The sequence below is a fragment of the Emiliania huxleyi genome, assembly GCF_000372725.1.
Source record: "Emiliania huxleyi CCMP1516 chromosome Unknown EMIHUscaffold_182, whole genome shotgun sequence".
Lineage (NCBI taxonomy): Eukaryota > Haptophyta > Isochrysidales > Noelaerhabdaceae > Emiliania > Emiliania huxleyi.
Window position 1 is genome coordinate 64,410 of NW_005200763.1, and position 25,779 is coordinate 90,188.

Consider the following 25,779-nt stretch of genomic DNA (forward strand, 5'->3'; position numbering starts at 1 on the left):
AGTGGTCACCACGCGGCCGGCGAGCGACGGGTGCGCGGCGGCGAGCGACGGCACGGCTGGCGCGTCCGACAGCACCAGCAGCCCCCACCGCTGCGCCTCGGCGCCCCGAAGCGACTCGCCGAGCCGCGCCGCGCACGAGAGCAGCGCCGTGAGCGTGCCGTCGGGCGTGTGCGCGAGCGAAAAGTTGCCCCGCCGCCCGCCGACGCGGCAGGCTGCAGCATCGGCGACGGTCGGCGCCCGCTGCTTGCCCGGAGACTCCCAGTTAAAGCACGGCCGCCCCTTTGGAGCCTCGGTCTTGCAGTTGCGCAGGAAGCCGTCGAGCTTGCTCCAGTGCTCGAGGACGTGCGGCGGGGCGTTTGTGGGCGAGCCGCTCGCTGGCAGAGCGGACGCTGCCGGGTTGGCCGGCGCTGACGCGGGCTGCTTGGTGAAGGAGGCGTCCGAGTTTCGGAAGGCCCAGTCGGAGTAGCCTGTCCGCACGTGCACCCCCACCACCACGTCATACGCGTCCAGGCGCCGCAGCACTGGCAGGAGCGCCTCCATCAGCACCGGGCGCGGCGTGAGCGCCGCGAAGGCCTCGCACTTGAGCGACATCTCGCGGCTCGAGAAGTCGGGCGCGCCCGAGGCTGGGCAGCGCTGCAGCGGCAGCATATCAGGCGCCCGGAGGTTCTCCCCCTTGTAGGTGAACTCGAGCGCCTCCTGCCGCTCGAGCACCAGCCGGATCCACGGCGCCTGCTGCGCGCGCATCCACTCGAGCAGCCCGCGCGGCTCGTCGAGCCTCACGTCGGAACCGTTGGCGAGGCGGATCGAGCTCACGCTGCATCCCGGGAGTCCCGGCGCTGGCGTCACGCACTTCCCCGAGATCGTGTAAACCTCTTCGTGTACGCCTCTCTCCTGCAGCCGCCGCCTGGTGTCCGCCTCCCGCGTGCCCCAGTGCCAGTCGACGCCGCCGTAGCCCGTGAAGTAGCTGCCCGGGTCGAGGTGGCACGTCCTGTCGCTTGGCGCGCCCGCCTTGCAGTCTTCGTCTCGGCTGATCCGGAGGAACGTGGCTCGCTCGAGGGCGAACCCGAAGCGGAGCAGGCCCAGCCAGCGGACGCCCGAGTTCCCCAGCCCCTCCCAGCGGAAGGCGGAGCCGTCCAGCACCAGCACGCGCTCGAGGTTGGCGTGCAGCGCCGCCTGCCGGGCCATCAGGCGCTGCGTGCACTGGCACTCGGCGTTGAAGGCGGCCATCTGCCGCTGGACCGTGCGCGAGGCCGCAAACTGCTGCTCGATCTCGCTGGTCGTTGGCACCGGGAGAGGAGGCGGTGGCGAGCGTACAGGAGGAGTAGCTTCCTGATGATGGCGGCCCGCACTCGGTAGAGCAGCATCCTGAGCACTCGGCAAGCGGACCTTTGCAGCAGACAGCATTTTGCCGCCACCCGTCGCACGGAAGAAGCCGACAAGCTGGGTGACGCAAGCGCCCAGAGCAAAGGCGAGGACGAGCTCGAAGGTACGCCGTCCCATGAAGGTAGATATCCTTGGCCGTGTTGGTGCTGCTCGCCGTCTCCGCCTCACTTGCCTGGGTGTACTCCTCTTGCTGTCGGCAGGCCTGGTGTACTTGGCGCGCGGGGAAGAAATTGTGGCGAAAAAGGAAAATCCTCATCGCAAACCCTGTCAGCAGTTCACCTACGGGTATGTTCGTAAGAGCTACATACACTAAAAAAAAGTTCAATCGCAAAAGAAAACCTCCGCCGCACGCAAGACGGCCGCACTCGCCTCGGCGCGACCAAAGGAGCACATGTCGGATCCCATCGTTGCGATGGGCATGCCGGTGGCGGGCCCTTCCGTAGTCGCGGCGACAGCGGTCGACGCTGTCGCCGCTGCTCCCGAGCCCGACATGGCCCGGCTGCAGCGGGACGGCTTCCCGCCTGGCTTGGCGTTTGAGATGCACAAGTCGTCGCAAGCCTTCCCGCTGCGCATCTGGGTGGTGGACAACAGTGGCTCGATGAATGCGGGCGGCGGCTCGCGCATCGTCAAGAGCGGTGGCAAGCTCGCCCGCGTCGGCGCCACCCGCTGGCAGGAGCTCGGAGACGCCGTGGTGATGGCCGCCACCGTGAGCGAGACGCTGGGCGCACGGACTGACTTTCAGCTCCTCAACCCCACGCCCGCCGGCCAGACCTTCAGCGTCTGCGCGGGCGGAGGCAGCCACCTGCCCGTCCCCGCGGGCGTGGCTTGCGACGTCCCGAGGCTCAAGCAGGTGATGGGCGACTCTCCGCGCGGCACCACGCCGCTCACCGAGGCGGTCGAGAAGATCCTGGCCAACCTCTCGCCCGCCGCGGACAAGCTGCGAGCGCACGGCCAGCAAGTGGTTGTCGTGCTGGCGACCGACGGCCTGCCCAACGACGCCAGCTCCTTCCTCGCCGCGCTGCAGCGGCTGCAGCGGCTGCCCGTCTGGATGGTGGTGCGGCTGTGCACGGACGAGGACTCCGTCGTCGACTACTGGTCGAACCTCGACCGCTCCCTCGAGGCGCCGCTCGAGGTGAGCTCGACGACTTGGGAAGGGGCGGAGCTGCTGTTGAGGAAAGGGTGACTGATCGATCGATCGGTTGACAGGTGCTCGACGACCTCAAGGGCGAGGCGGAGGAGATCGCGAAGGTGTCTCCCTGGATCACGTGCCGCCCCCCGCCGCACACGCGCGCCAGGCAGCGGGCGCGTCTCTCCACTCCCCCCGCCGTGAGCAGGTACGGCCCGCCGCTGCACGCCGCGCGCGAGTTCGGCTGCCGCAACAAGCTCTTCGACCTGCTCGACGAGACGAGGCTGCTGCCATCGCAGGCCTCTCCTCTCCTCTCCTCTCCTCTCCTCCTCTCCTCCTCTCACCTCCTCCTCTCTCCTCCTCCTCTCTCCTCCTCTCTCCTCTCCTCTCCTCTCCTCCTCTCCGCCTGCAGGCCAAGGACCTCGCCGAGCTGATCCTCGGATGCGGCCCGCTGCCCGAGCCCGAGGCGGACCCGGAGGCCTTCCTCGCCGCGCTGACTCGCGCGCAGGCCGAGGTGCCGGCTGTCTTCCACCCGATCAAGGGGTCCGCCCAGCCATGGTTCAACGTGCAGAAGTTCGGAAAGATGCTCAAGGGAGGAGGGGGGGAGTGCGTCCTCTGCTGACCCGGTGCAGCCCTCGTGTGCCTGGACGAGAGCAGACGTCGCGACGATGCAGACCCTTCCTGGGCCCCGCTGCCAGCCTTTCCGCACTCAGAGGCGGCCCCCGCTGGGTGAGGCGGCGTGGAACTTGTGGCTTCATTTTCGCATGTGGTTTGTGGTGCGCGCGAGGCGGTGTGGGCTGTGGGGCGCGGTGGGTGTCGCGAGCGAGGTCGACGGCCCGCCCGGCTCGGTCAGTCATTTTTAGTCTCCGGGCAAAAACGCCTTATACAAAGGGTGTATGTGCATCTTGCCATTCCTCTATCTATGTTTCACACACACAAGTCATTCTCAAGTTTTGCGACACATGTACGGCCTTACATGAACATGTGTGTCGGCAAAAAAAAGTTTAAGGAGGAACGCCGCGTCACGTGTCCCTATGTCGCTCTCTAGGGGCCTGTTCGAGAGGGAGCGGGTTTTTATGCCAGAGAGCAGACGGTGCGTGCCAGTGTCCCGCGCCCTGCGTCGTTTCTCGTTTGAGCATTGAGGTTAGTCCGTGAGCGCGGGGTGTGCGCGGCGCAAGCGGAGAGAAGTACACTCAGAGATAAGTTTTTTGTTGAAATCTCTCTCTCGCTTTCATGTTTAGAGCGTATTCTCATCGCCAACTCCTGGGACCGCGGGGCGGCGCGCATCACGCACCCCCAAGCAGCACCTATACCTCTCCGCTCTCACTGCACTCTCCGCCGCAAGCGCAAGCCGCCTTGCCCACACACGTGCCCGGCCGCTGGACGGCCAGCGCTCCGCCTGGGCCGTTGCCGCCGCCGCCGCCCCTACGAAGCTACGCCCCTCCCGCCCTCCCCCGCCGCCTCCGGCAACGAGCTACCACCCCACCACCACCACCACCACCACCACCACCAATACCGCAACCAATACCCCCCGCGCCGCCGCGTCACGCCGTTCTCGGCCGCTCCTCACCGGCGGCCGGCGGGTGCAGCGCGAGAGGCGGCTCCTCGCAGCGGATGACTGTGCCTGTTCACAGCTGCAGCTGTGAAGAGGCGCTGCTCGCGGCCTCGACCTGCTCGCGGCGGCTGGCTGTGCCGCAGGCGAGGAAGAAGCCGAAGGCGCCTCCCGCCTGCAGGGCGAGGGGTGGTGGGGCGGTGAGGAGAGGTGAGGGGTGGCGGGGCGGCGAGGGGTGGAGGGGGGGAGGGGGGGAGGGAGGAGGGCTGCGAGGCCGGGTGGCTCGGAGGAGTGGTGCGAGGCGAGGCACGCGTGTCTGTCTGCGTGGAGTCTGTCTGCGTGTGGAGTCCTGCAGGACGGCGATCGGCAGGTAGAGGACGTGCTTGTACTTGATTGCGGCGAAGGTGCCTGCCGAGGAGCTGTGCCCGCTGTGAGGCGACGCCCACCCCTCCCTCGTATGCTCCCTCGCCCCTCCCCCTCTCGGCGGGCGCCCACACGGGGAATCGCCTCTCTCTCTCTCTCTCTCTCTCTCTCTCTCGGCTCTCTCTCTCTCTCTCTCTCTCTCTCTCTCTCTCGGCTCTCTCTCTCTCTCTCTCTCTCGGCTCTCTCTCCCTCTCTCTCTCTCTCTCTCGGCTCTCTCTCTCTCTCTCTCGGCTCTCTCTCCCTCTCTCTCTCTCTCTCGCTCTCTCTCTCTCTCTCTCTCTCTCTCTCTCTCTCTCTCTCTCTCTCTCTCTCTCTCTCGCTCTCGCTCTCGCTCTCGCTCTCGCTCTCGCTCTCGCTCTCGCTCTCGCTCTCGCTCTCGCTCTCGCTCTCGCTCTCGCTCTCGCTCTCGCTCTCGCTCTCGCTCTCGCTCTCGCTCTCGCTCTCGCTCTCGCTCTCGCTCTCGCTCTCGCTCTCTCTCTCTCTCTCTCTCTCTCTCTCGGCTCTGCTCTCGCCGTACAGGAAGCCAAAGGCGCCGCCCAAGGCACCGCCGATCATGAAGCCAGACTGGAGCTTGCTGACGCACTGCCACGCGCGCGACTGCGGCGCGACGGCCGTCCGGGACGGGGGAAGGGCGGCTGCTGGTGAGGCTCTCGTGAGGAGGGCTGGCGAGGCGGCGTGCGGCTGCGATGAAGGTGCGATTGCCGTGCCGTGCAAGGACCGGGCGGGTGGCAGCGGCAGATATGTCGGAGGTGCTAGCGAGGCGAGAGAGGTAGAGTGGGCGGAGAGGGCGGAGGGCAGAGCCGAGTGAGCGGGCGACAGCCACCGGAGGCTCGTAGTAGTTTGTCGGCCGCGACTGCCACGTGGGCGCGGCCTGCTCGACCTGCGCCGAGGCCGGCAGGTACTTGTTCATGTCCTCCGCCTCGTAGTCCACCTCGCGGCCAGGCGTCCAGGCGCTGGCCGGGGCCGGATCTGCCATAGGCGCCGACAGCGGCGGAGCGGCCTGCGCGGCCTTGAGCTCCTCGAGCTTCGCCTCGAGCTTCTCCTCGCGCTTCTCGCGCTGCCGAGTGAACGGATTGAGCGACATGTAACCGAGCGATGCCGCGAGAGCGAGCGATGCGCTGCGTGATGGAGGAGTCGCGGGTCGCCGCGTTCAGAGGCGTGAAAGAAACCCGCGCCTGCCCGACGAGGAGCCGGCTCCCATCCCTCCCTTGGGTTGTCTGTGGGCGAGCCGAGGACGATAGAGAGACCGCGGATGCGGGCGCGATTCGTCGACCAAGGAGAGCCGGCCCGACCCCCCGGGGAGGATCTGGGAGGGGAGGCGACGCGATCCAATGCCGCCGCCTTCGCCCGGGGAGTCGGGCACGGGATCGGCCGCCCGCGGAGTCAACGGGATCAGGCAGAGAAGACGAGACGGCGGCGGGGCCACGGCCGAAGAAGCAGAAGAGGGGGAGGCGGGCTCCGCAGCCGACGCCTGACCATCGGAAAGCGAACAGGAGGGAGGACCGGGTGGAGAGAGGGGAGCCCCTTCGGATGGGGGGGCTGGGGAGTGGGGAGACCGGGCGGAGGGGCCCTGAGTGGCGATGTCGGGTGAGAGTCTACGTCATGCTTGTGTCTGGAGGTGTTTACTAGCTCCGAGTAGAGGGGGCGTTCCGCCGCTAGCGCGCTAGGGGACACCCAAAGCGCGCAGAACCAACCCTCGGAGAACCGTGTTTACTTTACGGCCCTTTCCCGCTCTGCGAACGCGGGGAACGCGCACCCCCCAGGGCTAGGGCTCTCTAGCCCGCAACCCGATCTGAGCCCTGGTCTGACAGCCTGACAGCAAGCCCCGGACAGCGCCTGACAGTGCCCGACAGCCTGACAGCGCTGACAGCACTTTCTCTGACAGTCAGACAGCACGTATCTGACAGCCTGACAGCAGAGTCTGACAGGCGAGGTGCTCCGTCGCTGTCTCAGGCCCTACCCGGGTGTAACGTGACAGCCTGACTGCTGCCTGACAGCCCGACAGCACACACAGTGGCCTGACAGCAGCTCTGACAGCCCGACAGCAGCACAGACCGTCCTACACAGTCAGACCCCGTAGAGCCTCTTTCTTGTGCCCCATGAGGGTATAACAAAACTATTACATGCAAAGACATGTGAGTGTGGTCCATGTCCATGTAGTCATGGGATGGTCATGGGTCTCTCTCTCAACCCTCCCTCCCCACCGCTCTGCGGACCCCTCTCTAGCACCGGCGGCTGTGCTACTACAAATGAAGCTACCACAGCTAGCCTTCTGGGGCCCTAGTCATATGCCTAGGGCATCTGGGTGGGGGTGGCCGCCGCCGTCTGTGCCGCCGCCGCCGCCTGAACCTGCGCCGCCATCTGCGCTCCCCAGGCGGCGGCCGCCGCCGGCGTGATCACGCCGTAGGAGGGCGGAGGGGGGCAGCTGGGTAGCCGCCGCCGGCGTCATCGGCGTCAGCGCCCCCGCCACCGCCCGGCTCCTCTTGATAGTGTCATAAGTGTGGCTGGTGTGTTCAGGCTCTGACAGCACCCCGACAGCGGACCACCCGACAGCACCTGACAGCAACAGCCCAACGTCTGACAGCAGCAGCAGCCTGACAGCTCTGACAGCTCCGACAGCGTCTGACAGCAACACCCGACAGCTCCGACAGCACCCGACAGCTACAGAGCACCTCGCCTGTCAGACACGCACCCGACAGCACCCGACAGCACTGACAGCACCTGACAGCTGGTCTGACAGAGGCACCTGACAGTGCCTGACAGCTGCCCGACAGCCCGACAGATCACCTGACAGCACCTGACAGCCTGACAGCCAGGGCTCAGAAACCGATACCGATCATCTGGCCCGCTGGGTGCGCTTCTTAGCTCCCCGGCCCTGGATATGAGGTTACCGTATACCGACTGCACTCCAAGTGCTCCAAGTGCCCCGGCTCTGTGGCTAGACGAGCCGCTCCGGAGGACACGTGGATGGAGTGCGCGCCGAACGCGAACACTCTGTCGTGCTAATCGCAGACCTTCGCCCTTGCATATACTCATCACAATACCTTACTCGAGTCCGCCCGCTCTCCCTAACTGCACATGCACATCGGTCTGGAGCGCCGAGTCAGCGCTGAGGACCGCCCCGCACCGCCACTACTGGGTGCCGGGTGTCGCCCTCGCCGCGCCGCTCGCACTCAGCCCTTCAAGCCGCGGCGTCGGCCCACGCCGCGAGTGCGTCGGCCTGCTCGAGAACGCGCCGCTTGCTCACCCCGCCGATCGAGTCGCGCCGCTCGACAGAGGCGTCGAAGTCCCACACGGCGAGCACCTGCTCCTCACGAGACGACAGGTCACGGGCCAGTCGTGAGCACGGCAAAGAAGTCCCGCACCGCGCGCAGCTGCACGCCAAAGACACAGCCGAGGTGCAGCCGAGATGTCTCGTGCACCTCAGCGCTGCATCGCTCTGCCATTTCTCTCTTGCCCCCCCCCCCCCTCCCCCCTTCCCCCTGCGCGCGCGCGCGCGCGCGTCTCTCCCTCCTCCCTGCTACGGCTGCGGCTCACGTCGTCGCCAAAGAGCGGGTGGAGGGACTGCAGGTCGGCGACCGAGAGCTCGGTCAACGCGCAGCTCCTCTCCTCGGCGAGCTGCACCTGGTGTGCACCGTGCTGCGTCTCATGTACCGCGGCCACTCTCCTGCCTTTGCAGCTCCTCTCGGCGGGCTGCACCGCCCGGCCGGCGACGTGGTGCGTCTCGCGGAAGGGCACGCCCTTGCGCACGAGGTACCTGCCCGCGGGTGGAGCTGTGAGCGGCTGCCCTCACGGGGCACGCCCCTGCGCACGGGAGGCGCTGGTGCGCTGGTGCGCTGGTGCGCTGGTGCGCTGGTGCGCTGGTGCGCTGGTGCGCTGGCGCGCTGGTGCGCTGGTGCGCTGGTGCGCTGGTGCGCTGGTGCGCTGGTGCGCTGGTGCGCTGGTGCGCTGGTGCGCTGGTGCGCTGGTGCGCTGGTGCGCTGGTGCGCTGGTGCGCTGGTGCGCTGGTGCGCTGGTGCGCTGGTGCGCTGGTGCGCTGGTGCGCTGGTGCGGCTACGAGTGCCGCGCTCACTCGGAGAGGTCGGTGGCGAGCATGAACGAGTTGAGCGCGCCTGTCCGCAGCTCGAGGGGTGACCTCGCACCCCTCACGGCTGGCAGGAGCGGGAGAGGAAGCTGTTGCGCGCCGCGCATGCGCGCCGCCGCTGGCTGCAGCGTCGCTAGCACGCCGGAGGTGATCTTGAGGGCGGCTTGCACCGTGTCGAGCGAATCGAAGAGCGCCTGCGCGAGTCACGGACGATGTGGTTCCGACAGTGCACTGGCTGCGCGGCGTCGAGGCTGCGCCGAGCGCCTGCTTGTCCTCCTGCAGGTCCTTGTTGTAGGTGAGCGGCAAGCCCTTGATCATCGCCAGCAGGGCCGTGTGGTGGCCAAGCACGCGGTTCGCCTGGCCGCGGCACGGGGCGGGTGGAGCCCGGTGACCAGGCTCGCGGCCCCCGCCCCTCCGGCGCACGCCTTTCCGCGCAGCAGCTCCTAATTAATTAATTATTAACTATTAATTAATTAGGCGCACGCCTTTCCGCGCAGCAGCTCCGCCGCGTCCGGGTTCTTCTTTTGCGGCATCAGCGACGAGCCGGTCGAGTACGAGTCTCCGCACTTGACGAAGCCGAACTCCTGCGTGGAGAAGACGATGATGTCCTATCGTCAGAGTGCCGTCGTCTCACTGCATCACGGCCTCGCGGCTCCCGCGCCGAGACGACTCTTGCTCCTCGGCGAAGCGAGACAGGTGCGCCATCAGCAGCGTCGCCCAGCCGGAGAGCTCGACCACGAAGTCGCGGTCCGACACCGCGTCCATCGAGTTTGCCTGCAGCCATACTCACGGCAGTGTGATACCAGTGAGGACGCATTGACACCGCGTCCGTCGCCGCTCGCCGTCGGCCGCGCGAAGCCGAGCGCCGAAGCGAGGCTCTCCCGCTCCACCCCGAACGGGTTGCCGGCGAGGGCGCCCGAGCCGAGCGGGCACTCGTTCATCCTCTCCGCCGCCTGCACCAGCCTGCCGTGGTCCCGCCGCCACGCCTAGCGGCATGCGTGCTGCTCTGCTGTCGGTGCCAGTCATTGGCAGCACCGGCCGCGAGCCGAGAGCCCGCCTGCGCGTGGGCGAGCATCCAGTGCGACCAGCGCACCGGCTGCGCCGACTGGAGGTGCGTGTACCCCGGCATGAGCAGGTCCACCTGCCGAGACGAGCTCACTCATTGACTACCTCCATCTCGGCCTTCCTCCGCCACATCTCGGCCGCGCCACATCTCAGCCACATCTCGGCATCGTCTCGGCCACGTCTCGGCTATGCGTCGGCGGCGTCGCCTCTGCGGTGGCGCGCTTGGCGGCGAGTGTGACGAGGCCGGCCAGCTCCGTGGCGAGCTCGGCGCAGACGGAGCGCAGGTGCAGCCGCAGGTCGGTGACCACCTGGTCGTTGCGCGAGCGGCCCGTGTGCACCTTCCCGCCCACCGCGCCGATCAGCTCCGTCAGCCGGCGCTCGTTGGCGGTGTGGATGTCCTCGTCGCCCTCCTTGACGACAAAGGCGCCCGAGGCCCACTCCTCGCGCACCTTGCCCAGCCCCTCGCGGATCTGGCCCGCCTCTGCCGCAGAGAGGACACCCGCTGCCTCGAGGGACGTGGCATACGCGACGCTGCCGGCAATGTCGGCCGACCACATCACGCGGTCGACGTCCAGGGAGTTGTTAAACCGTTCCATGATCGGATCCGTCTTGCCGGTGAAGCGGCCGCCCCAGAGCTTGCTCATCGCTGCGGCTGGGTTGTCGGGGTGGGTGTGGAGGCGACGAGCGTCGGTTACCGGCGGGTTGTTTCTTTTTCGCGGTATTTCTCCTCACCGATTTCCTTTTATTCGTAGCGCTTTGATCCCAATCACGACACATGAGACATGTGTGTGTGACTCGCCTAGTGTGGAGACGCCGTGTACCGTGGGGCCTTGTTGTCCTAGCACGGGAGTACCCGTGTGGACCGGAGGTAACAGCAGCAGCAGCAGCAGTATGCTTACGGCATGCTTACGGCATGTACCGCCCGACTCCCATGCAGCATGTCCATGTGTTCAGCACAACCACACAGCGTGAGAGAGAGAGAGAGAGAGATTTTTTTCAGCGTGTCTGGTCTCACCCTGGCGGGTCCGTGCGCAGTAGTCTTGGTCTACGACGCGCGTGGCAGACCGCGGGCCCGCCGTGGAACAATGGCCTGGCCGGATTGCAGTCCGGAGCCTGTCTGCAGTACTGATGGACGTCGCTCGCGCGGTGGCGCCCCTGGAAATAGGTCGCGTCGAGCTCGTCAAAGTGGCGCAGCAGCTCATCCCTCTCCGGGGTCCCGTGCGCCGTCGCGTGCGAAGTGGCCGCGTTGACCTGAGCCTGCTTCGCGTAGCCCTTGCGCACAGCGTTGACAAACTGCTCTTGCTGGGTCGGCGCATACTCCCAGAAGCGTGCAATGTCAGCCCATAGCGCGTCGCGCTTTCTATCCGACTCGGCCTTGCTAAACCAGTCCAGGCAGACCGCTTTGCAGGCTGTTTGATCGCGTGTGCACGCCTTCCAGTGCTTGGTCGATGTGCCGACCGTGAAATTGAAGAGAACCATATGCGCCAACAGGCCAGAGCGCAGTGACTGCCGGCCGAGATACTCCACCCAGGTCTCATTGGGCGCAACTGGGACCAGCGGCACGCCGCCGGCTGGACCGCTCCTGCGCGAGAGGGCGATGAACCTACTGAGGTTGCCGCAGCCCTGATTCGACATCGTCTTGTCGATCGGGTGCGGGCACAGCTTCGGGTCGCCTTTGCAATGCGCGATCGGGGGCTTGTCCATGGGGCGATGCGGCCAATACTCTGCCCCGCCCTTGTGGTAAAGATAACCCGACACCATCATCTCATTTGCGGTGCGAAAGCTCCACACCAGCCGCTCACGTCCGGGCGATAGGCTGCGGTTCACGCTGTGAAAAGGGAGCTCGCACTCGGCTTCCGGCGGTCTCTTCTCCCACCACTCCCAGGCCAACGGCGCCTGTGGGCAGTGTGGGCTGCACCAGCCAAACGCGGTGCATGCTTGGGCAGCTACCTCGACCCCGAGATGGATGCCGCACTTGTGGCACGCCCTCCACCGTCGATGAGCCAGAGAGCCACCCGCTGCAAAAGCCGTCGCGGCGGACGCCGTCAATGCAAACGCACGGCGTGGCAGCAGAGGAATTGGCGCTGGTGTCGGTGTCGGAATTGTTGCCGCTGCCACTGCACGTGCGTCGAGCAGCATGGCCCACCCGACCCGCACGAGCTCCTGGCGCGAGCGGCAGCGTCCGCGGGCCTCCTCAGGATAAGTTTCGAGCGGGCCGGCCTGGTAAAAGATGAAAATAGCGGGGCTATTGCAGGGCCCTTTTGGGCGAAACAAGACCAACCTACCTACCTATCTGGGAAGGGGCCAGCCAGTGGCAACAGACCCCCTATCCGGCTGATTCTCGCTGCAACCTTCATGCCACCTCGCGGTCGTCCCACTCTCGTCGTTCACGTTTCTCTCTCTCTCTCTCCTGCCCCGTCGTCCTCTGCGGACTCATCGCTCTCCTCGGCCTCGTTCTGCGACGCCGCCGCTGCCTGTGCCGACCCCTTGTCTCTCGGCTTCTCTCGCCGGTACTCGCCACGGTCGGTGCCCTCTGGTAATTCTTGTGCATGGTGCGGAGTGCATTGCCGTTCTTCACGGACGGAGTCGCTTAGGGGTAACTTAGGCGGCTCCGGTGGTGAGCCGGTGTGTGTGCCAGTCCGCGCCAGTCCGCGCCCTTGTCGTGCCAGTGTGCTGTGAGAGTTGTGTTTTAAGAATTCTTCAAGGCGCGACGCCATACAGTTACAGTGCCGACAGGGTTCCGGCTCCTAGCCGGATAGGGGGTCTGTTGCCACTGACTCGCGCCAAAACGCCCTACCTACCTACCTACCTATCCCCAGGTCGCGCAGCGAAGCGAAAAAAGATGAAAATAGGGGGTACCTACCTATTGCAGGGCCTTTTGGGCGAAACAAGGTCAACCTACCTACCTATCTGGAGGGGCGAACCAGCAGAGCCTTTTTATCCGGCTGGGGGGAGCCGGAACCAGCAGCCCTACAGTCACAGCATGGCACCTGTCCCCCTGATCGTCCTTCCAAAATCCTGCTCGTGCAGGTGTGGACCCTGTCCTCCGTGCGCGCCTGACGCCCAGTCGACACACCTCCCGGTTCGCCCATGGCCTCCGCTGCAGTGGCACTGCGGGCTGTGCAGGGGGCCCAGCCCTCAACGTGTGCCAGTGATGGCCCTAGGGGGGAGGAGTGCGCTGAGGGGGGGAACGTTATCGATCCGGGGGCATGAGACCCACCCAACTTTCTTTTCACAGCCCGCCGGGCAAGCTGCTGCTGTGCGGAGCCGAGGCGGTTGGCGCCAGGCGCGTCCGTGCCCCACCCTCGACGCCCGCGTGCCCGCCCGCGCGTCCGCCTCCCTCCGGCCCCGGCCCGCCCCTCTCGCTCCTGCGGTCTCCCGCGCCACACCGCCGTTTGCGCGAGGACCGTCTGAGGGATGGTTTGCACCTCTCTCACAAGGCGCCTCGCCGTGGCACTTGTTGTGTGTGCGCGTGCGACGGCGGACGAGATTGCCCGCGCGCCCGCCCGCGCGGTCCCAAGCGGCGATCACCCTGCCCGTCCCGTCGCGACGCCTCTCCTCACTCCCCTCTCTTCATCGCACCTGCAGGTGAACTTCTTTGCCGTGACCGAAAACCCGTCCGATCGTGACAGGCAAACCCAGAGAGGCACCAGCGCCGCACCCGAGGGGGTTAGCGACACAGCTTGTCGCGGTCGTGTACGGTACGGTTGTCGCCCCGACTTGCCGGCTGTTGCCCGACTTGACGTGGGTGCGACCCACCCCCCCCCCTCACGCCCGCGCGCCCGCGCGCCCGCCCGCCCGCCCGCCCGCGGCGCTCACGCCAGCACGCCCTCGCACATCTGATGAGGACCGCACTCAATGGGCGGGCGCGCGCGCCCGCCGGTTGCGATCGCATGCACGTCGGCGTGGTGTTCGCGCAAGGCCGGTGCCGTATTATTTCTAAACCAACGCGTGTAGTGTTTCGGGCTCTGCGTGGCAGAATTTCTTTTCATTGTGCCTCGCGCAAATTCTTTTCATTGAGGCTTGGACTCCTCCTCAATCGCTGTGACGCTCGGCACACTGCGCGGCCCGTTCCCGGCTCAAACCGCCGTTCGCCGGTGGCTCGCACGAACCCGGCGGACAGTGCAAGCAAGGTGCGCAGCGGAAGCTACCGGCAGCCCACTTTTGCGCGCCCTGTCTTGCGCCGCAGCGTCGGAAAGCAGCGCCAGCCTCGATTTGCCGCATCACCCTCAGCTCACCGCGATGCGCACGCTCACACGCGATTTCCGCTTGAAGTGGCGATGTCTGCGCGATGACGACGCTCATCTCCGCCCGGTACAGGTCTCGACGCGCCCGGACAGCGTCGGCATGGCCGAGGATGTGAGCGAGCCGTATTCAGAGCCGGATTCAGGCCTGCAGCCCCACACCCACTCCCGCCCGCCACTGGCGCTGTGCCGACGCGTCTCGTGCGTGCCCGCAGTGTGCGTCGTTTGCCGCGAGGAGTACGATGTCGAGCGGGCTGGTTCGGAGTGGAGCAGCCTCACGAGGTGCTGTCAAGAGTGCGACACGCAGGTCGGGCGCCGAGAGCTGGACCGCATCAAAACAGACATGGAGGCGTATGCTGCAGAACGACGCACAGCCGAGCCGAATCTGCCACCAGTCGTTGCACTTTTGGAGAAGCTGTGTGAAACGACCGACCCGGCCATCGATTCCAGCCAAGCCTGCTTCTCTCTCCCCGAGGATTCACTGCAGCTTCTGCGCGACAACCCGATTCTCGCCGACTCGATACCCCTCTCCTCTCTCGCGCCCGTGTGGTGGAAACTGGTGCTCAACCCAGTGCCCCCCTACCCGCCACTCCAACTCGACTCGGACCTGAACAAGTACGAGGAGCGGCGGCAGTGCATCCAGCAGCAGCTCGAACCTCGCCACGGCGAGGTCATGTGTGTCGTTTCGATCCGGACCGCAGAGGGAGAGGTGATGCACGCCGTGACGCAGGAGCAGATCGACGAGGCGGTGGCGCGGGGCGCCGAGCTCTGGATCATCCAGGGGGTCTGCAATCGCGACGTACCCGGCGACTCCTCGAGGACGGCGCCGTTTTGGCTGGAGGGCACGCAGACGTCTTCGAACTACGACCTTCTGGTGCCCAGCGCCTACGACGGCAAGCTGGTGGTGATCGTGCACCTCAACTCAAACTTCACACACTGCCGATGCCGCTTTGACGCGTCGCTTCGGGTCGTGCGCTCCGCCGGCGACGAGGAGGGCGACGAGGAGGGCGGCGAGGAGGGCGGCGAGGAGGGCGGCGACGGCGTCGTGTTCTCGTTCCGGCCGCACTGCCGCGAGAGCGACGAGTACACGGACGGACAGCAGGAGCTGCAGCTCTCGTTTGCCGCGTACCTTCTCTCTCCAGTCCTTCGTGCCTTCACCTCTCCCGGCGGCGGCGACGGTGGCGGTGGCGCCGCCGGCAGCAGCAGCATCGCTCCCCGGCCCATCATCCGCCACGTCGCCTTCGCCGCCTCGGTCTGCGTGGTGGGCGGCGGCAGCGGCAGCGCCATGCTGCTTGGGGAGACCGCCCACTTGTCGCGCCCCGTCGGCCGGAGCGGCGTCTGGGTGCACGAGTTCCAGGGCGCCACCGTCGTGTTCACGCGGCTGCCGCACCTGTGCAACCTCTTCGCGTTCGACCCGTCCGAGACGCTCGCGCCGCTGCAGCACAACTCGACCAACCTCGCCACGTCGGCCTTCTCCGTCTCGCTGCTCAGCGCGGTCGCCGAGAAGCTGGACGGCGCGGCCGGGTCCGCCGTTGAGGAGCAGGTCGATCTCGAGGGGATCGTCGACGGGGTGCTTGAGACGGTGGCGACCGTCATCGTCTCGGTGCTCGTCGCCCACCGCGCCACCTTCTCTGAGACCAGCTGGAAGAAGTCCCTCGCGCTCCTCGTCGGGATGGAGCTGTGCGACGGCGAGGGACGCGTCCTCGACTCGGTCACGATCGAGACGCTCGCGGCGATCGTCACGCTGAAGGGGCTCGGCTCTGGCGGCTGGAGTCTTACGGCGTGCAAGACCGGCGGCCGCAACTCGCTCGGGCGACCCGCGACGCAGGAGGAGATCGACCTGTTTGTCAAGCGCGGCGGCTCGATCGAGGTACTCGATGCCTTCGAGCGCGTGATCCGCCGAGGCGACGTCGCCCGCCGCACGAGCGCGCTCCTGGACGCGAAGGCCGAGGACGTCGTCGCCTTCATCCGCAAGGCCAAGTCGGAGCTGCCCGAGGACGAGGCGAAGCTGGTGGTGGCGATGCTCCCCACGTCGGGCACGGTCAAGATCTCAGTGCTCACGAGGGCGAAGGGCGAGCTCACCCTCGCCGCCGCGAAGCCCGTCTCGCACGCCGACCTCGCCGCCCTCGACAAGCTCCTCGCCGAGTACAACAACACCGTGCCGGAGGAGGACCGGCTGCCGCTCCTGCTCGGCATGAAGCGCGAGTTCACGCGGCGCCAGTTCGCCACGGAGAAGACGAGGCTCACCTTGGCCGCCGCGAAGCCCGTCTCGCGGCTCAACCAGCTCCTCGGGCGCAAGCTCTCGCAGCGTCACCCTACCACCGGCCGGCTGGCGTGGATGAACCCGCGTGGAGGGGTCCACTGGGCCGCCCTCGTACAGGACCCCGAGATCCAGCAACTGGTGACGTGGAAGTTCGCGGCTGATTCCCTGCGCCAGCATGCTTGCCGCTCGATCGCCCTTTCCGGCCTGAGCGACCGCTACGCACTTGCCTTCGAGTCGAACCTGGCCGAGCAGCGCCGCTGGCTCCAGCTGCTCTGCGACGAGCTGCGACCAAACGGCGCAACCATGCGGATTTCTGACTGGGAGGAGATGGCCATCCGGGCCGCCGCCCGCAACATCCGCTGCCTGGCCGGCAAAAGTGCAGTGCAGCTGAAAACAGTGCGTGACGCGATGGTCCGTGCAGGCAAGCGCTCCGCCGGCTCCGGCTCCGGCACCCTCATGCTCGTCCTCGCGGAGGAGCACACGGCGACGCCCGGCCAGCCCGCATCCGTCCCTCTCGGGGCTGGACCCGTCAAATTGTGCAGCTCCTCGATCCGCCTCGACGGCTCGCGCGGCATCCTCGTTGCGGCAGAGGGCGACCACGTCTACGTGGACGGCGTGCACCTGCCGCGGGGGGCGGAGGCGCCGCTCCTGCCTGGCGCCCGGGTCGAAGTGAAGCCGCCATCGCCATCGCCGCAGCCCGCCGCCTCCGTCCCCTCCAACCCCGAAGCCTCCTCCACCGTCACCACCGACGCCGTCGCCGCCGAGCCCGCCGCCGCCGAGCCCGCCGCCGCCGAGCCCGCCGCCACCGCCGACGCCGCTGCCGACGCTGCCGCCGCTGCTCAAGGCGGCCGCGTACGTACTCATCGAGCGGAAGCCGGCGGCGGGAGCCAAGCGCACGGCGGGAGCCAAGAAGCGCGCTTCGAGCTCCCTCGCCGACGAGACTCCGGCGGGCTCCAGCGACGACGAGACCGCTCCAGCGCCGCGCCCCACCACCGCGCGGACGCAGAAGAATGCGGCGAAGCGAAAGGCGGTCGCGGAGGAGGGCCCGCCAGGGAAGCGCCGCGGGTAGGAGCAGCAGCGGTAGGAGGAGGAGCCGCGCAGTGGAGAGGGTCATCCGGGAGGTGGCACGGCTGGCGGAGGAGAGGGTGGCGGAGGAGCAGAGGCCGGCAGAAGCGGAGAGGGCGGCAGCAGCGGCGAGGGCGAGGGAGGAGTTGGCGACGGTGGAAGAGGCGGCGGCACTCGCGCAGCTGCGGCGAAGGTCGCGTGGCGACAGCGGCGAGGGAGGCTGCTGCGAGGGCAGCCGAGGTCGCAGCAGGGCGCAAGCCAGGGGGGCACCGCCCAGGACTGGGAAAGGGAGGAGAGGACGAACAGGCAATGATGTGCGACTTTGTGACCCACCGTGACCGGACAGGATCACTACCGGGTAGGGCACGGCGCCAAACCTGCTTCCGGAACCATGCGTGGTGATTTGTCCATCACACCTGCGGCTTGGGCGAGGGGAGCCACGTGGGAAGTGAGAGCGCACGCACCACATCTGCATGACACATCTGCATCGGCATCTCGTGTGATCTCTTCTCGGCGGTGCCTGATCTCAGACAAAAACGAGGGCCCCCCACACCGGTGCGTGGTCGAGTCATTATAAGGAACCTGCCGCGGGGCTCGACCACGCACCAGGCAGGGGGGCCTGACCGAGGTGACTACCCGCGGCAGTATACTCTCTGGTCGCATCTAATCACCGATCGGCGGTGGGTTATACAAGCAGCTGCACGCCAAGCGGAGGCATACACGAGCAATCACCTATCGGCGCGAAACGCGTGAGCGAGCGGCGGTCAGAATACAGCGGAGCAGCCTAGAGAGAGGCACCCTCGAAGTTAGAGGCAGCCGACAGAGAGGCACCCTCGAAGTTAGAGGCAGCCGACACGTCGAGACTGCAGCGAGGCCGTATCACGAGCGAAGGTGCAGACCACGCTGGAGAGCGAGAAAGAGAGAGGGAGAGAGAGAAAGAGGGAGGGAGGGAGGGAGGGAGGGAGGGAGGGAGGGAGGGAGAGAGTGAGTGAGCGAGAGAGAGAGAGAGAGAAAGAGAGTGGAGGGTGAGAGACAGAGCAAGGCAGGGCTCACCGTGACGTGGCCAGCTGAGCTTTCGAAAGCGGTGATGTGATTACCCGAAATTTCGCTTTTCGCTGCTGTGAGCGCTGTCAGAGCGGTGTTTCGACACCGATATCGTTCAATTGTTTCTTTCTCCCCAAATTCGCTCGTTCTTTTGGGTTCGCAAAAGGTTTCCGAAAAAGCCTCGCTGGGCCAGAACATCGGGCCCGCGAGGTGGATGCTAGCATGAGCCCGATCCGTCGCAGTGCTCTTGCGTTACGGCGGTAGTGATCTAATCACCCGAATGCCACGTTCGGATCGCTTCTCATCGCAAACCCTGTCAGCAGTTCACCCTCGGGTATGTTCGTAAGAGCTACATACACTGAAAAAGAGTTCTCGATCAAACTCGGCGGCCGTCGAAAGTCGGGCTGGGCGGTTGGAAGAGGAAACGACGGCGGCATGACGAGCACGGCGAGCGCGCCAGCCCTCGACGAGACTGCGATCGAGATCAATCGGATGCGCCGCGAGTGGGATGAGCTCTCGCGTGAGCGCGACTCCTACGTTGCGCGCATCGAGGCGATGCACAGCGAGACGGCCGCCGATCGGATCAAGAGAAGTGCGGGCTGGCAATTTGGTGGCTGTCGTTATACGCAAAGTAGTAGCCTCTCCATCGCCAACGCCTCCTCTTCCTCAGGTATCCAAACGCATCGATCGCCAGCTTGCTGAAGCTCACGCTCGCCGTCGCCGGGCGCTGCCGCGACCTGCTTCGATCGCATCACGCGGAGCTGCGGACGGCGCTCGGGGAGGAGGCAAGCAAGGCGGCGGCGGCGGCAGCGGAGCGCAAGCGGCGCGCGGCGACGGCGCGACCGCCGTCCAAGCTCAGCAAGGCGGACCGCGCCGAGGCGCAGAAGCGGCTGCGGCTCTCGCTGGAGCGCTCTAAAAAGCTGGACCAAAAGCCGCTGGAAAAGAAAAGAGCACAAGCCAATCTCTCCTGGAGGTGCCCGCTTATTTATTTACTCCACAGTCTCCGAGAGCGAGACTGACCCGAGTCCCGACATCTTGGTTCTTGCTTCTACAACTACATCTTGTCAGCTTGTTGTCACCAGAGTCCAGACTACTTCTCGAGACCTCGGTAGACGGTAGCCGTATATTGGTATGAAGATTGAACGACCAATGAGTGTGAATGTGTCACTTGCACCGACCACTGTGCCCGCGCCCAAGACAACAAGCCCCCGCTCCAGCCGACCCGCTCTCCACCTCTGCTTTCGAAAGAGGCCCGAGCGGTGGCTTTGTTGGAGAAGCCGAGCCGAGGAGCGAACCCGGGCCCTAGGCCACGTGCCCCCCCCCCCCTCCCCCTCCCGCCCGGTGGCGCTCCCCCGTTGACCGCCGATTGCAGACGCGGCCTTGCGCAGTAGTGGAGCAGCCGATCAGACCCCCTCCGCCCCCAGCCCCCACCGCCCTCCCCGTCCTCTCCCTCACGCCCCCTCGAGGCCGCTTCGGCCGCCCTCTCCCCATTACCGCTTCCCCGACCATTACCGCCTCGCTGCTGGCATACACGTTCAATCAAGACGCGACCTGCCTCGCCATTGGCACCGACCGCGGCTACCAGATCTTCACTTGTGAGCCGTGGGCGTCCGCGCACTCATGCTCCGAGGTAGCACCACCCCAATCGCCCCGCAGCGCCGTCCAGGACGGCCGCCACGAGTTCCCTCCGCCTCGTTTGCCAGGGTGGAGTCGGCGTGGTCGAGCTCCTCCACTCCTCGTCGCTCGTCGCACTGGTCGGCGCCGGCACCCGCCCGGGAGAGTCGACGCGGCGGCTCGTGATGCTCAACACCCGGACAAACACCTCCATCTGCGAGCTGAACTTTTCTTCGTCCGTGCTGCGCGTGCGGATGAACGCCTCGCGGCTGCTGGTTGTGCTCGAGACTCGGACGCACATCTTTGAGCTCTCGTCGATGAAGCTGCTGCACACCCTCGAGACGGCACGCCCCGCCTCGCCCCTTTGCAACCGCAGCATCGAAGAATACGTGGTCACGACATCGCACAGGCGCCTAACCGTCTCGGGCTCGCGGACATGTGCGTCGCCGTCGGCCGCTGCCACGCCGTGCTGCCCGCCGCCGCGCCCGGCCAAATCCTCTTCTTCGACGCGCTGCAGCTGCACGCCCTCTCGACGCTGCACGCGCGCAAGTCGGCCCTCGCCGCCCTCGCCATCTCCCCTTGCGGCTCGCGTGTCGCGTCCGCCTCGGAGAAGGGCGCCGCCCGCCCGGCCCAGCACGCTCCTCCCCGCGCCGGGACGGTGATTCCGACCCGCGTCGAGGACCAACTAGGCACCACCGTCTCGGTGCACTCCTTCCCGCAGGGCGAGCTGCTCCACGCCTTCCGCCGAGGAGCCATCCCCGCCTCCATCTACCACCTCGCTTTCTCCTCCTGCCTCCCGCCCCACGACGGCGCCGCCTCGGGCGCGGGCGCGGCGGCGGCGACGGCGCAGGTCTGGCGCTGCTCTCGAGCTGCGATGCCGATATCCGGGCTTTAGCAAGCGGAGGTTGATGGCTCACCAGGCGGCCGCGGCGCTGCTCTCGAGCTCTGCGATGCTTTGCGCCGTCTCCTCCTCGGGCGACGGAGCACGCCTGCGGAGCCCGGCACGTGAAGCTGTCGTGGTGACGGGGAGCTTCTTCCCTCCAGGCACGGTGCACGTCTGGAGCCTCGACGCACAGAGAGGCGCCGTTCTCGGCCTGTTGGCGGAGGCTGTGAAGAGCGTCTCTCCGCACCGCCTCGATGAAGTGAACAGGCGCGGTCGGCGGGCGGGCAGTTGGCGGCGGTGGCGGCCTGACAGGAGGAAGCTTCTCACTGCTGTCGCCGTCTTCGCTGCTGGCGGGCGAGCGAGCCTTCGCGCAGGCGAGCTGCTGTCCTCCCTCGCTCCTTCCCTCTCCCTCTCCCTCTCCCTCTCCCTCCCTCAGCTCGCACCCCTTCCCGGTTTTGCGCAGGCCAAGCTGCCGCCGCTCACCCGCGCCGTGGCCGCGCTGCGCCCGTCCATTTCCGACGCCAACGAGATGACGATGCTGGTGCTCACGGAGCGAGGCATCTTCTACTCTTTCCGGCTCGACGCGCTGCGGGGCGGAGACGGTGTGCTGCAGGACGAGCGGCGTGTTGGATTGGTGGACAGCTAAGAACATGGCAGCCTACACTGAAAGGGGCAGCGGAATTACCGGGAGTCGTACAAAGTCGTCAGTCGAAGAAGCGGGCGCGCCGCGTTGGTGTATGCGCTCTGGGGCTGTATTGCTGGGGCTTGGTCATCGACACCGCCGCTCTTTCGAGTTTCGCGGTGCGCCTTGAGAAGGGCCTTGTGCCATCCGGTAAATACAAAATACATCATACTTTCACAGGTCGTGCACAATATACAAAAATGAATAGACTAACCAATAGAGAGGGAATAATCTTGAAGCGGGAGATCTGACGAGAGTTGGGCGCGTAAGCCGTAAGCCGTAACCGATATATCTGACGTGTCGGACGAGTCGTGATCACACTTCACAGCTCAGGGTGTGCACATCTGAAGATCACAAAGCAATACTGTAGCGATGGAGCCCGGGGGCCCTCCTGCCCCCTGCCGTCGCGCTGAGGTTTTGTGAGAGTCGCCAAGCACGAAAGGGCGGGCGGTGGTTGCCGCCGGCAGCGCGCGGCCTGCTCGTCCTCTCAGCAGCTGTCGCCGCTCTCCGCGGCGGGCGGCTCCAGGGGCGCCGGCGCCAGCCTCGGCGGCGTGCGGTGCGCTGTGGTGCGAGGCGCCGTGGCTGCGCTGATGGGGCTGACGCAGCGGGTGCTCCGCGGGCTCTCGAGAGGGGAGGGCGCCTGCTTGCAGCCCGAGACGCGCTCGGAGCAGGGCACGTCCGGCATGACCCGGCCGCCCGACTCGGGCAGCGCCTATTCAGTGGCGCGACGCCCGTTCGTGCTACCTCCTCCAGAGCCGTGCGCCTGCCTCGCGACTCCGGGGAGGCCCACACGCTCGCCGCGGCGACGAGGCAGAGGGCGGCGAAGAGGAGGAGCGGCGCGCCGGCCGAGGTCATGATGAGCGGCGCGAGGATGGCGCCGAGCCGGCCGCAGCCCGACCCCCAGCCGATTCCAGAGTTGCGGCACAGAGTGGGGAAGATCTCGGCGGCGACGATGTACGCGACGTTGACGGCGGCCACGGACGCAAAGCGACCCGCCAGCACGGCAGTGATGGCGAGCGGGGCGCCTGCTCACGCGCGAGAGGGGTGAGCGGGGTGAGCGGGCCGCCGTGGCGCCCGCCGCCGTGCCCGCCTCGCGCCTCCGCCCGCGGCGACGCAGAGGTGGAGGGAGAGCAGTGCGGCGGCGGCGGAGAGGAGGAAGGCGGTGTAGGCTGCTCTGCGGCCGAGCGAGTCGGTGGCGGGGGCGAGGGCGACGAGGGCGGGGAGCTCGACCAGGGCGCCGAGCAGCGCCCCGGTGTACAGCGAGCCTGCGAGCCGGTTGAGCCGGTCGTCGAATGTGATTGCGTAGAAGGTCATCGTGCAGACACCCTGCGTCAGCCCGATGACCACCGTCGAGCGGCGCAAGTCGCGCCGCCAGAGCTGCGAGATGGTGGAGCGGCCTCCGTCGTGCGCGGGCGGCTGCTGCAGGCAGAGGGGCTCGGGCGGTGCGGCGCGGTTCGCCGCGAAGACGCGCCGCAGCACGACGCCGGCTCGCTCCGTCTGGCTTGCGACGAGCAGGAACCGAGGCGACTCTGGCAGGCTGCGGGCAAGCTGGAGGTGAACGAGCAGGCCGGGGGCGTGCGCGAGGACGAGGCAGCGCCACGAGAAGGAGCGCAGCGCGTAGGCGGACGCGACGAGCAGCAGCAGCCCCATCACCCACCAGTAGGCGAGGTGGGCGCCTGCTCGCATCGGAGGGACGTGGGGGGAGGGGAGGGGGAGGGGGGGGGGGGAGCGCCCCTTTGGACACTGGGCGGGGCTTGCGCGCCGACGTGTGCCCGCGACCCGGGCGGGGCGAACTCGGTGCCGAGCAGGAAGAGGGCGTTCTTCGCGCCTACCAGGTGGAGTTGAGGAGCTCAACCTCTGTGTTGCCTGTGTTCCGAGGAGCACGGCGCTCTTTGCGCCGGCGACGCCGACGCCGCAGAGCAGCCGTAGGGCGAGGAAGGGTCCGAAGGAGGGGGCGAAGAAGGAGGCGACGCCTCCGAGGTTGCCGACGAGGAAGGAGAGCAGGATGGCGGGCCTGGCCGCAGACGGGTCGCGGACGGGTCGTGGACCGGTCACGGACGTGGCGGGGCGGGAAGGAGAGGTGTGCATATTGTCTCCCGCGCCTCCGGCCTCGCCGGTCGGAGAGCCACGCCCAGCCGAAGACGCCGACGGCGTATCCCGCGAAGAAGGCGGACGAGACGAGCCCGCGCTGCACCGGCGTGAGCGGCCAGTCCAGCAGCGGCGCGAGGAAGATGGGCTGCAGCATGTGCACGGCGCACGCGGCGGTCGACGTGCCGAGGGTGAGCATGAGCGAGCGCTGGTAGGCGCCCCAGCCGCCCGCCCTCTCGAGGCACTCGTCGACAGAGAGAGGCTCCTCGAGCGCCTCTCCGGCGGTGCGGAGCAGCCTCTCCTGCGACCTGGTGTCATAGGCATTGCCACGCCCGCCAGCCTCACACATCGCCTCGCGCCACGCAGATAGGCAGCCGCCGGCGCCGGGCGGCAGCTCGCCCGCGAGGCCGGCCATGCGTCGCGGTCACGCTGTAGCCTCACCGTCGGCGCAGCGCCCGCCGCAAGGGTTTTATTTTTGGAAGACTAGCTGAGGGGCTCGCTAAACGCTCGCCGAGCTCCATGCTGTGCAACACCAACTAATCGTCAGGGGCGCGGAGAGCGCAGTGCACTGCGGTGAGGCTGCGCAGCGGGGGCTCGCCCCCTGCACCGCGGCGCGCTCAGCGGCGTAGGGGAGAGGGCGGTCGGTGGCGGCGGCGGCGAGGCGCGAGGCGGTGGCGGCGGTGGTGCGGGCGGCGGGATGACAGGGGAGGCGGCGGGATTGACAGGGGAGGCGGCGGCCACGCTCGAGCGGAGCGGCGCGAGAAGGGGGGGGGCGGCGGCGAGGCGCCGGTGAGCGAGGCGCCCGCGCCATCAGAGGGACGCCGCCGCGAGATGGAGGGCGGCGGTGACGGAGGCGAGGGGCGAGGCGGCGGCGGTGGCGGCGGCGGCGAGAACGGCGGCACCGAGTTTGTCTCGGTGAGCGGAGCGGCGGCGGGAGGAGGAGCAGCGGCGGCGCTCGCTCGCTGTTGACGGGAGCGCTTTTGAGCCTGTGAGCCCATGCCACTGCGACCGGCGTGGCCGGGAACGGAGATCGCGCGCGCGCCGCCACTCACGACGCGCGCGCGATCTTCGCGGAGTCGGGTCCCCAGAGGGAAGCGGTCTTCTCGGCCGACGTCCAGCGGCGCGCAAGGAAGCAGGCGCAGCGGAGGCGGCCTAGCACCGGCTCGGCGCCGGGCGGTTGCGCTGCCCGCGAGCCGCGTCCTGAGCCTCGGCAGCGCGCTGCGCGGCGCGGCGCTCGCGCCGCTGCGGTTCCGAGAGCGGCATGATGGTAGGACCAGCTGAAGCTCGAGACTCCTCGGTATCACGAATTGCGCAGGTCACGGGGATAAACGGCGGACAACGCGAGGCCCTTATATCTTTAGAAAAATCTGCCGTTAAGATGTTTTTAACAGAGCGACGATGCACGTAATGAACGTAGAGCCGAACGAGAGGAAGCCGGGGAAGACGACTCCGAGGAGGACGAAACACCAGTGGTAATCCCGCCATCAGCTGTCACGATATACCCGAAGGGAACCCCACAGTGCCAACACCGACCGTTGAGGTAAAACAAGAGGTAAAACAAATCTCTCTCTCTCTCTTGAGGTACAAGATACAAGTGTTCGAAGAGAGAGTGGACCTGAGCAACGACATGACTTGGAGGCAAATGATCGGAGTGGGAGTCAGAAATGTGGTCCTTGCGCGAGGGGAGCTCGATAAACTCGAGGGGCCAAATTATGCCGCGAGCAGGGCGGAGTTACGCAGAGCGGCGAGAGAAGCAGCGAGAGCAAGGCAGACGGCAGCGGCGTCTCAGAACGAGGCCGAGGAGAGCGATGAGTCAGAGGATGAAACAGCAGGGGAGAGAACGAGGACGAGAGTGAGAAGAACGAGAGGTGGCATGAAGGTCGCTGCGAGCCGAGAATTGGTGAGAAACTGCGAAGAGAGATAGGAAGTGGTAGACGCCCGAGGGTGGGCGACGGCGAGCACCACACTCCTCTCCTTAAAATCCCTGTGTGGTGGCGGCGTGCCGTCCTCCCATCCCTCCCTTGGGTTGTCTGTTTTCTTTCTTTCTTTTAGAGCGACGATGCTCATTCTCAGAGCGACGATGCTCATTCTCGCTCCTGTTCGCGGATAGAGAGGCACAAGAATATCGGTTATATCGCGGGCCCGAAATTTGTAAAAAATAAGAATCCCTGCAAGCCTACCTCCTCGAGGAGGTATACACCTACTCCAGCCTCGAGACTCCGGCGCGGCCCCGCTTTTTATTTACTTCCGCGCGACTCGCGGC

The 25,779-nt window shown here is 66.9% G+C and overlaps 6 protein-coding genes across 6 annotated transcripts; 3 read left to right on the plus strand and 3 right to left on the minus strand.

The window, feature by feature from the left end:
* Positions 1-1,793: 1,793 nt before the first annotated feature.
* EMIHUDRAFT_442404 (hypothetical protein) lies at positions 1,794-3,400 on the plus strand (the record flags this gene model as incomplete). Its single annotated transcript, XM_005783062.1, has 4 exons — positions 1,794-2,515; positions 2,590-2,648; positions 2,718-2,808; positions 2,922-3,400. Coding segments are annotated over 4 exons (1,082 nt in total), but the record flags the coding sequence as incomplete, so codon positions are not given.
* Positions 3,401-3,722: 322 nt separating this feature from the next.
* Positions 3,723-5,631, minus strand: EMIHUDRAFT_442407 (hypothetical protein). Its single transcript, XM_005783063.1, has 5 exons — positions 5,308-5,631; positions 4,997-5,081; positions 4,411-4,469; positions 4,180-4,236; positions 3,723-4,133 (listed from the first exon to the last, which is right to left on the minus strand). Exons 1-5 carry the CDS (start codon positions 5,566-5,568, stop codon positions 3,984-3,986), a joined length of 612 nt encoding a protein of 203 aa, XP_005783120.1. The 5' UTR covers positions 5,569-5,631; the 3' UTR covers positions 3,723-3,983.
* Positions 5,632-7,485: 1,854 nt separating this feature from the next.
* ASL1 (argininosuccinate lyase) lies at positions 7,486-10,305 on the minus strand. The gene is made up of 9 exons (XM_005783064.1): positions 9,840-10,305; positions 9,626-9,709; positions 9,372-9,554; positions 9,211-9,342; positions 9,052-9,176; positions 8,794-8,980; positions 8,557-8,762; positions 8,022-8,241; positions 7,486-7,788 (listed from the first exon to the last, which is right to left on the minus strand). The coding sequence occupies exons 1-9, from the start codon at positions 10,275-10,277 to the stop codon at positions 7,666-7,668; spliced, it is 1,698 nt and encodes a 565-aa protein (XP_005783121.1). The 5' UTR covers positions 10,278-10,305; the 3' UTR covers positions 7,486-7,665.
* A 3,675-nt stretch (positions 10,306-13,980) lies between these two features.
* EMIHUDRAFT_113107 (hypothetical protein) lies at positions 13,981-17,209 on the plus strand (the record flags this gene model as incomplete). Its single annotated transcript, XM_005783065.1, has 2 exons — positions 13,981-16,809; positions 16,868-17,209. The coding sequence occupies 2 exons, from the start codon at positions 13,981-13,983 to the stop codon at positions 17,207-17,209; spliced, it is 3,171 nt and encodes a 1,056-aa protein (XP_005783122.1).
* Positions 17,210-19,768: 2,559 nt separating this feature from the next.
* Positions 19,769-20,758, plus strand: EMIHUDRAFT_72518 (hypothetical protein; the record flags this gene model as incomplete). Its single annotated transcript, XM_005783066.1, has 3 exons — positions 19,769-19,879; positions 19,953-20,252; positions 20,273-20,758. Coding segments are annotated over 3 exons (897 nt in total), but the record flags the coding sequence as incomplete, so codon positions are not given.
* Positions 20,759-21,915: 1,157 nt separating this feature from the next.
* EMIHUDRAFT_113108 (hypothetical protein) lies at positions 21,916-23,931 on the minus strand (the record flags this gene model as incomplete). Its single annotated transcript, XM_005783067.1, has 5 exons — positions 21,916-22,140; positions 22,173-22,453; positions 22,754-23,104; positions 23,261-23,442; positions 23,477-23,931. The coding sequence occupies 5 exons, from the start codon at positions 23,929-23,931 to the stop codon at positions 21,916-21,918; spliced, it is 1,494 nt and encodes a 497-aa protein (XP_005783124.1).
* Positions 23,932-25,779: the final 1,848 nt, after the last annotated feature.

What these genes read in the sequence shown, in the direction of transcription:
- EMIHUDRAFT_442407 (XM_005783063.1), bottom strand. Translation starts at nt 5,568, where the DNA reads ATGTCGCTCAATCCGTTCACTCGGCAGCGCGAGAAGCGCGAGGAGAAG. An exon ending in CAAACTACTACGAGCCTCCG is followed by an intron (nt 5,082 to 5,307) that starts GTGGCTGTCGCC and finishes GTCGCGCCGCAG; the next exon opens with TCGCGCGCGTGGCAGTGCGT. An exon ending in TGCCGATCGCCGTCCTGCAG is followed by an intron (nt 4,237 to 4,410) that starts GACTCCACACGC and finishes CTCGCCCTGCAG; the next exon opens with GCGGGAGGCGCCTTCGGCTT.
- ASL1 (XM_005783064.1), bottom strand. Translation starts at nt 10,277, where the DNA reads ATGAGCAAGCTCTGGGGCGGCCGCTTCACCGGCAAGACGGATCCGATC. An exon ending in GTGTCAATGCGTCCTCACTG is followed by an intron (nt 9,343 to 9,371) that starts GTATCACACTGC and finishes GTATGGCTGCAG; the next exon opens with GCAAACTCGATGGACGCGGT. An exon ending in CTCGCCACCGACCTCTCCGA is followed by an intron (nt 8,242 to 8,556) that starts GTGAGCGCGGCA and finishes ACCCGCGGGCAG; the next exon opens with GTACCTCGTGCGCAAGGGCG.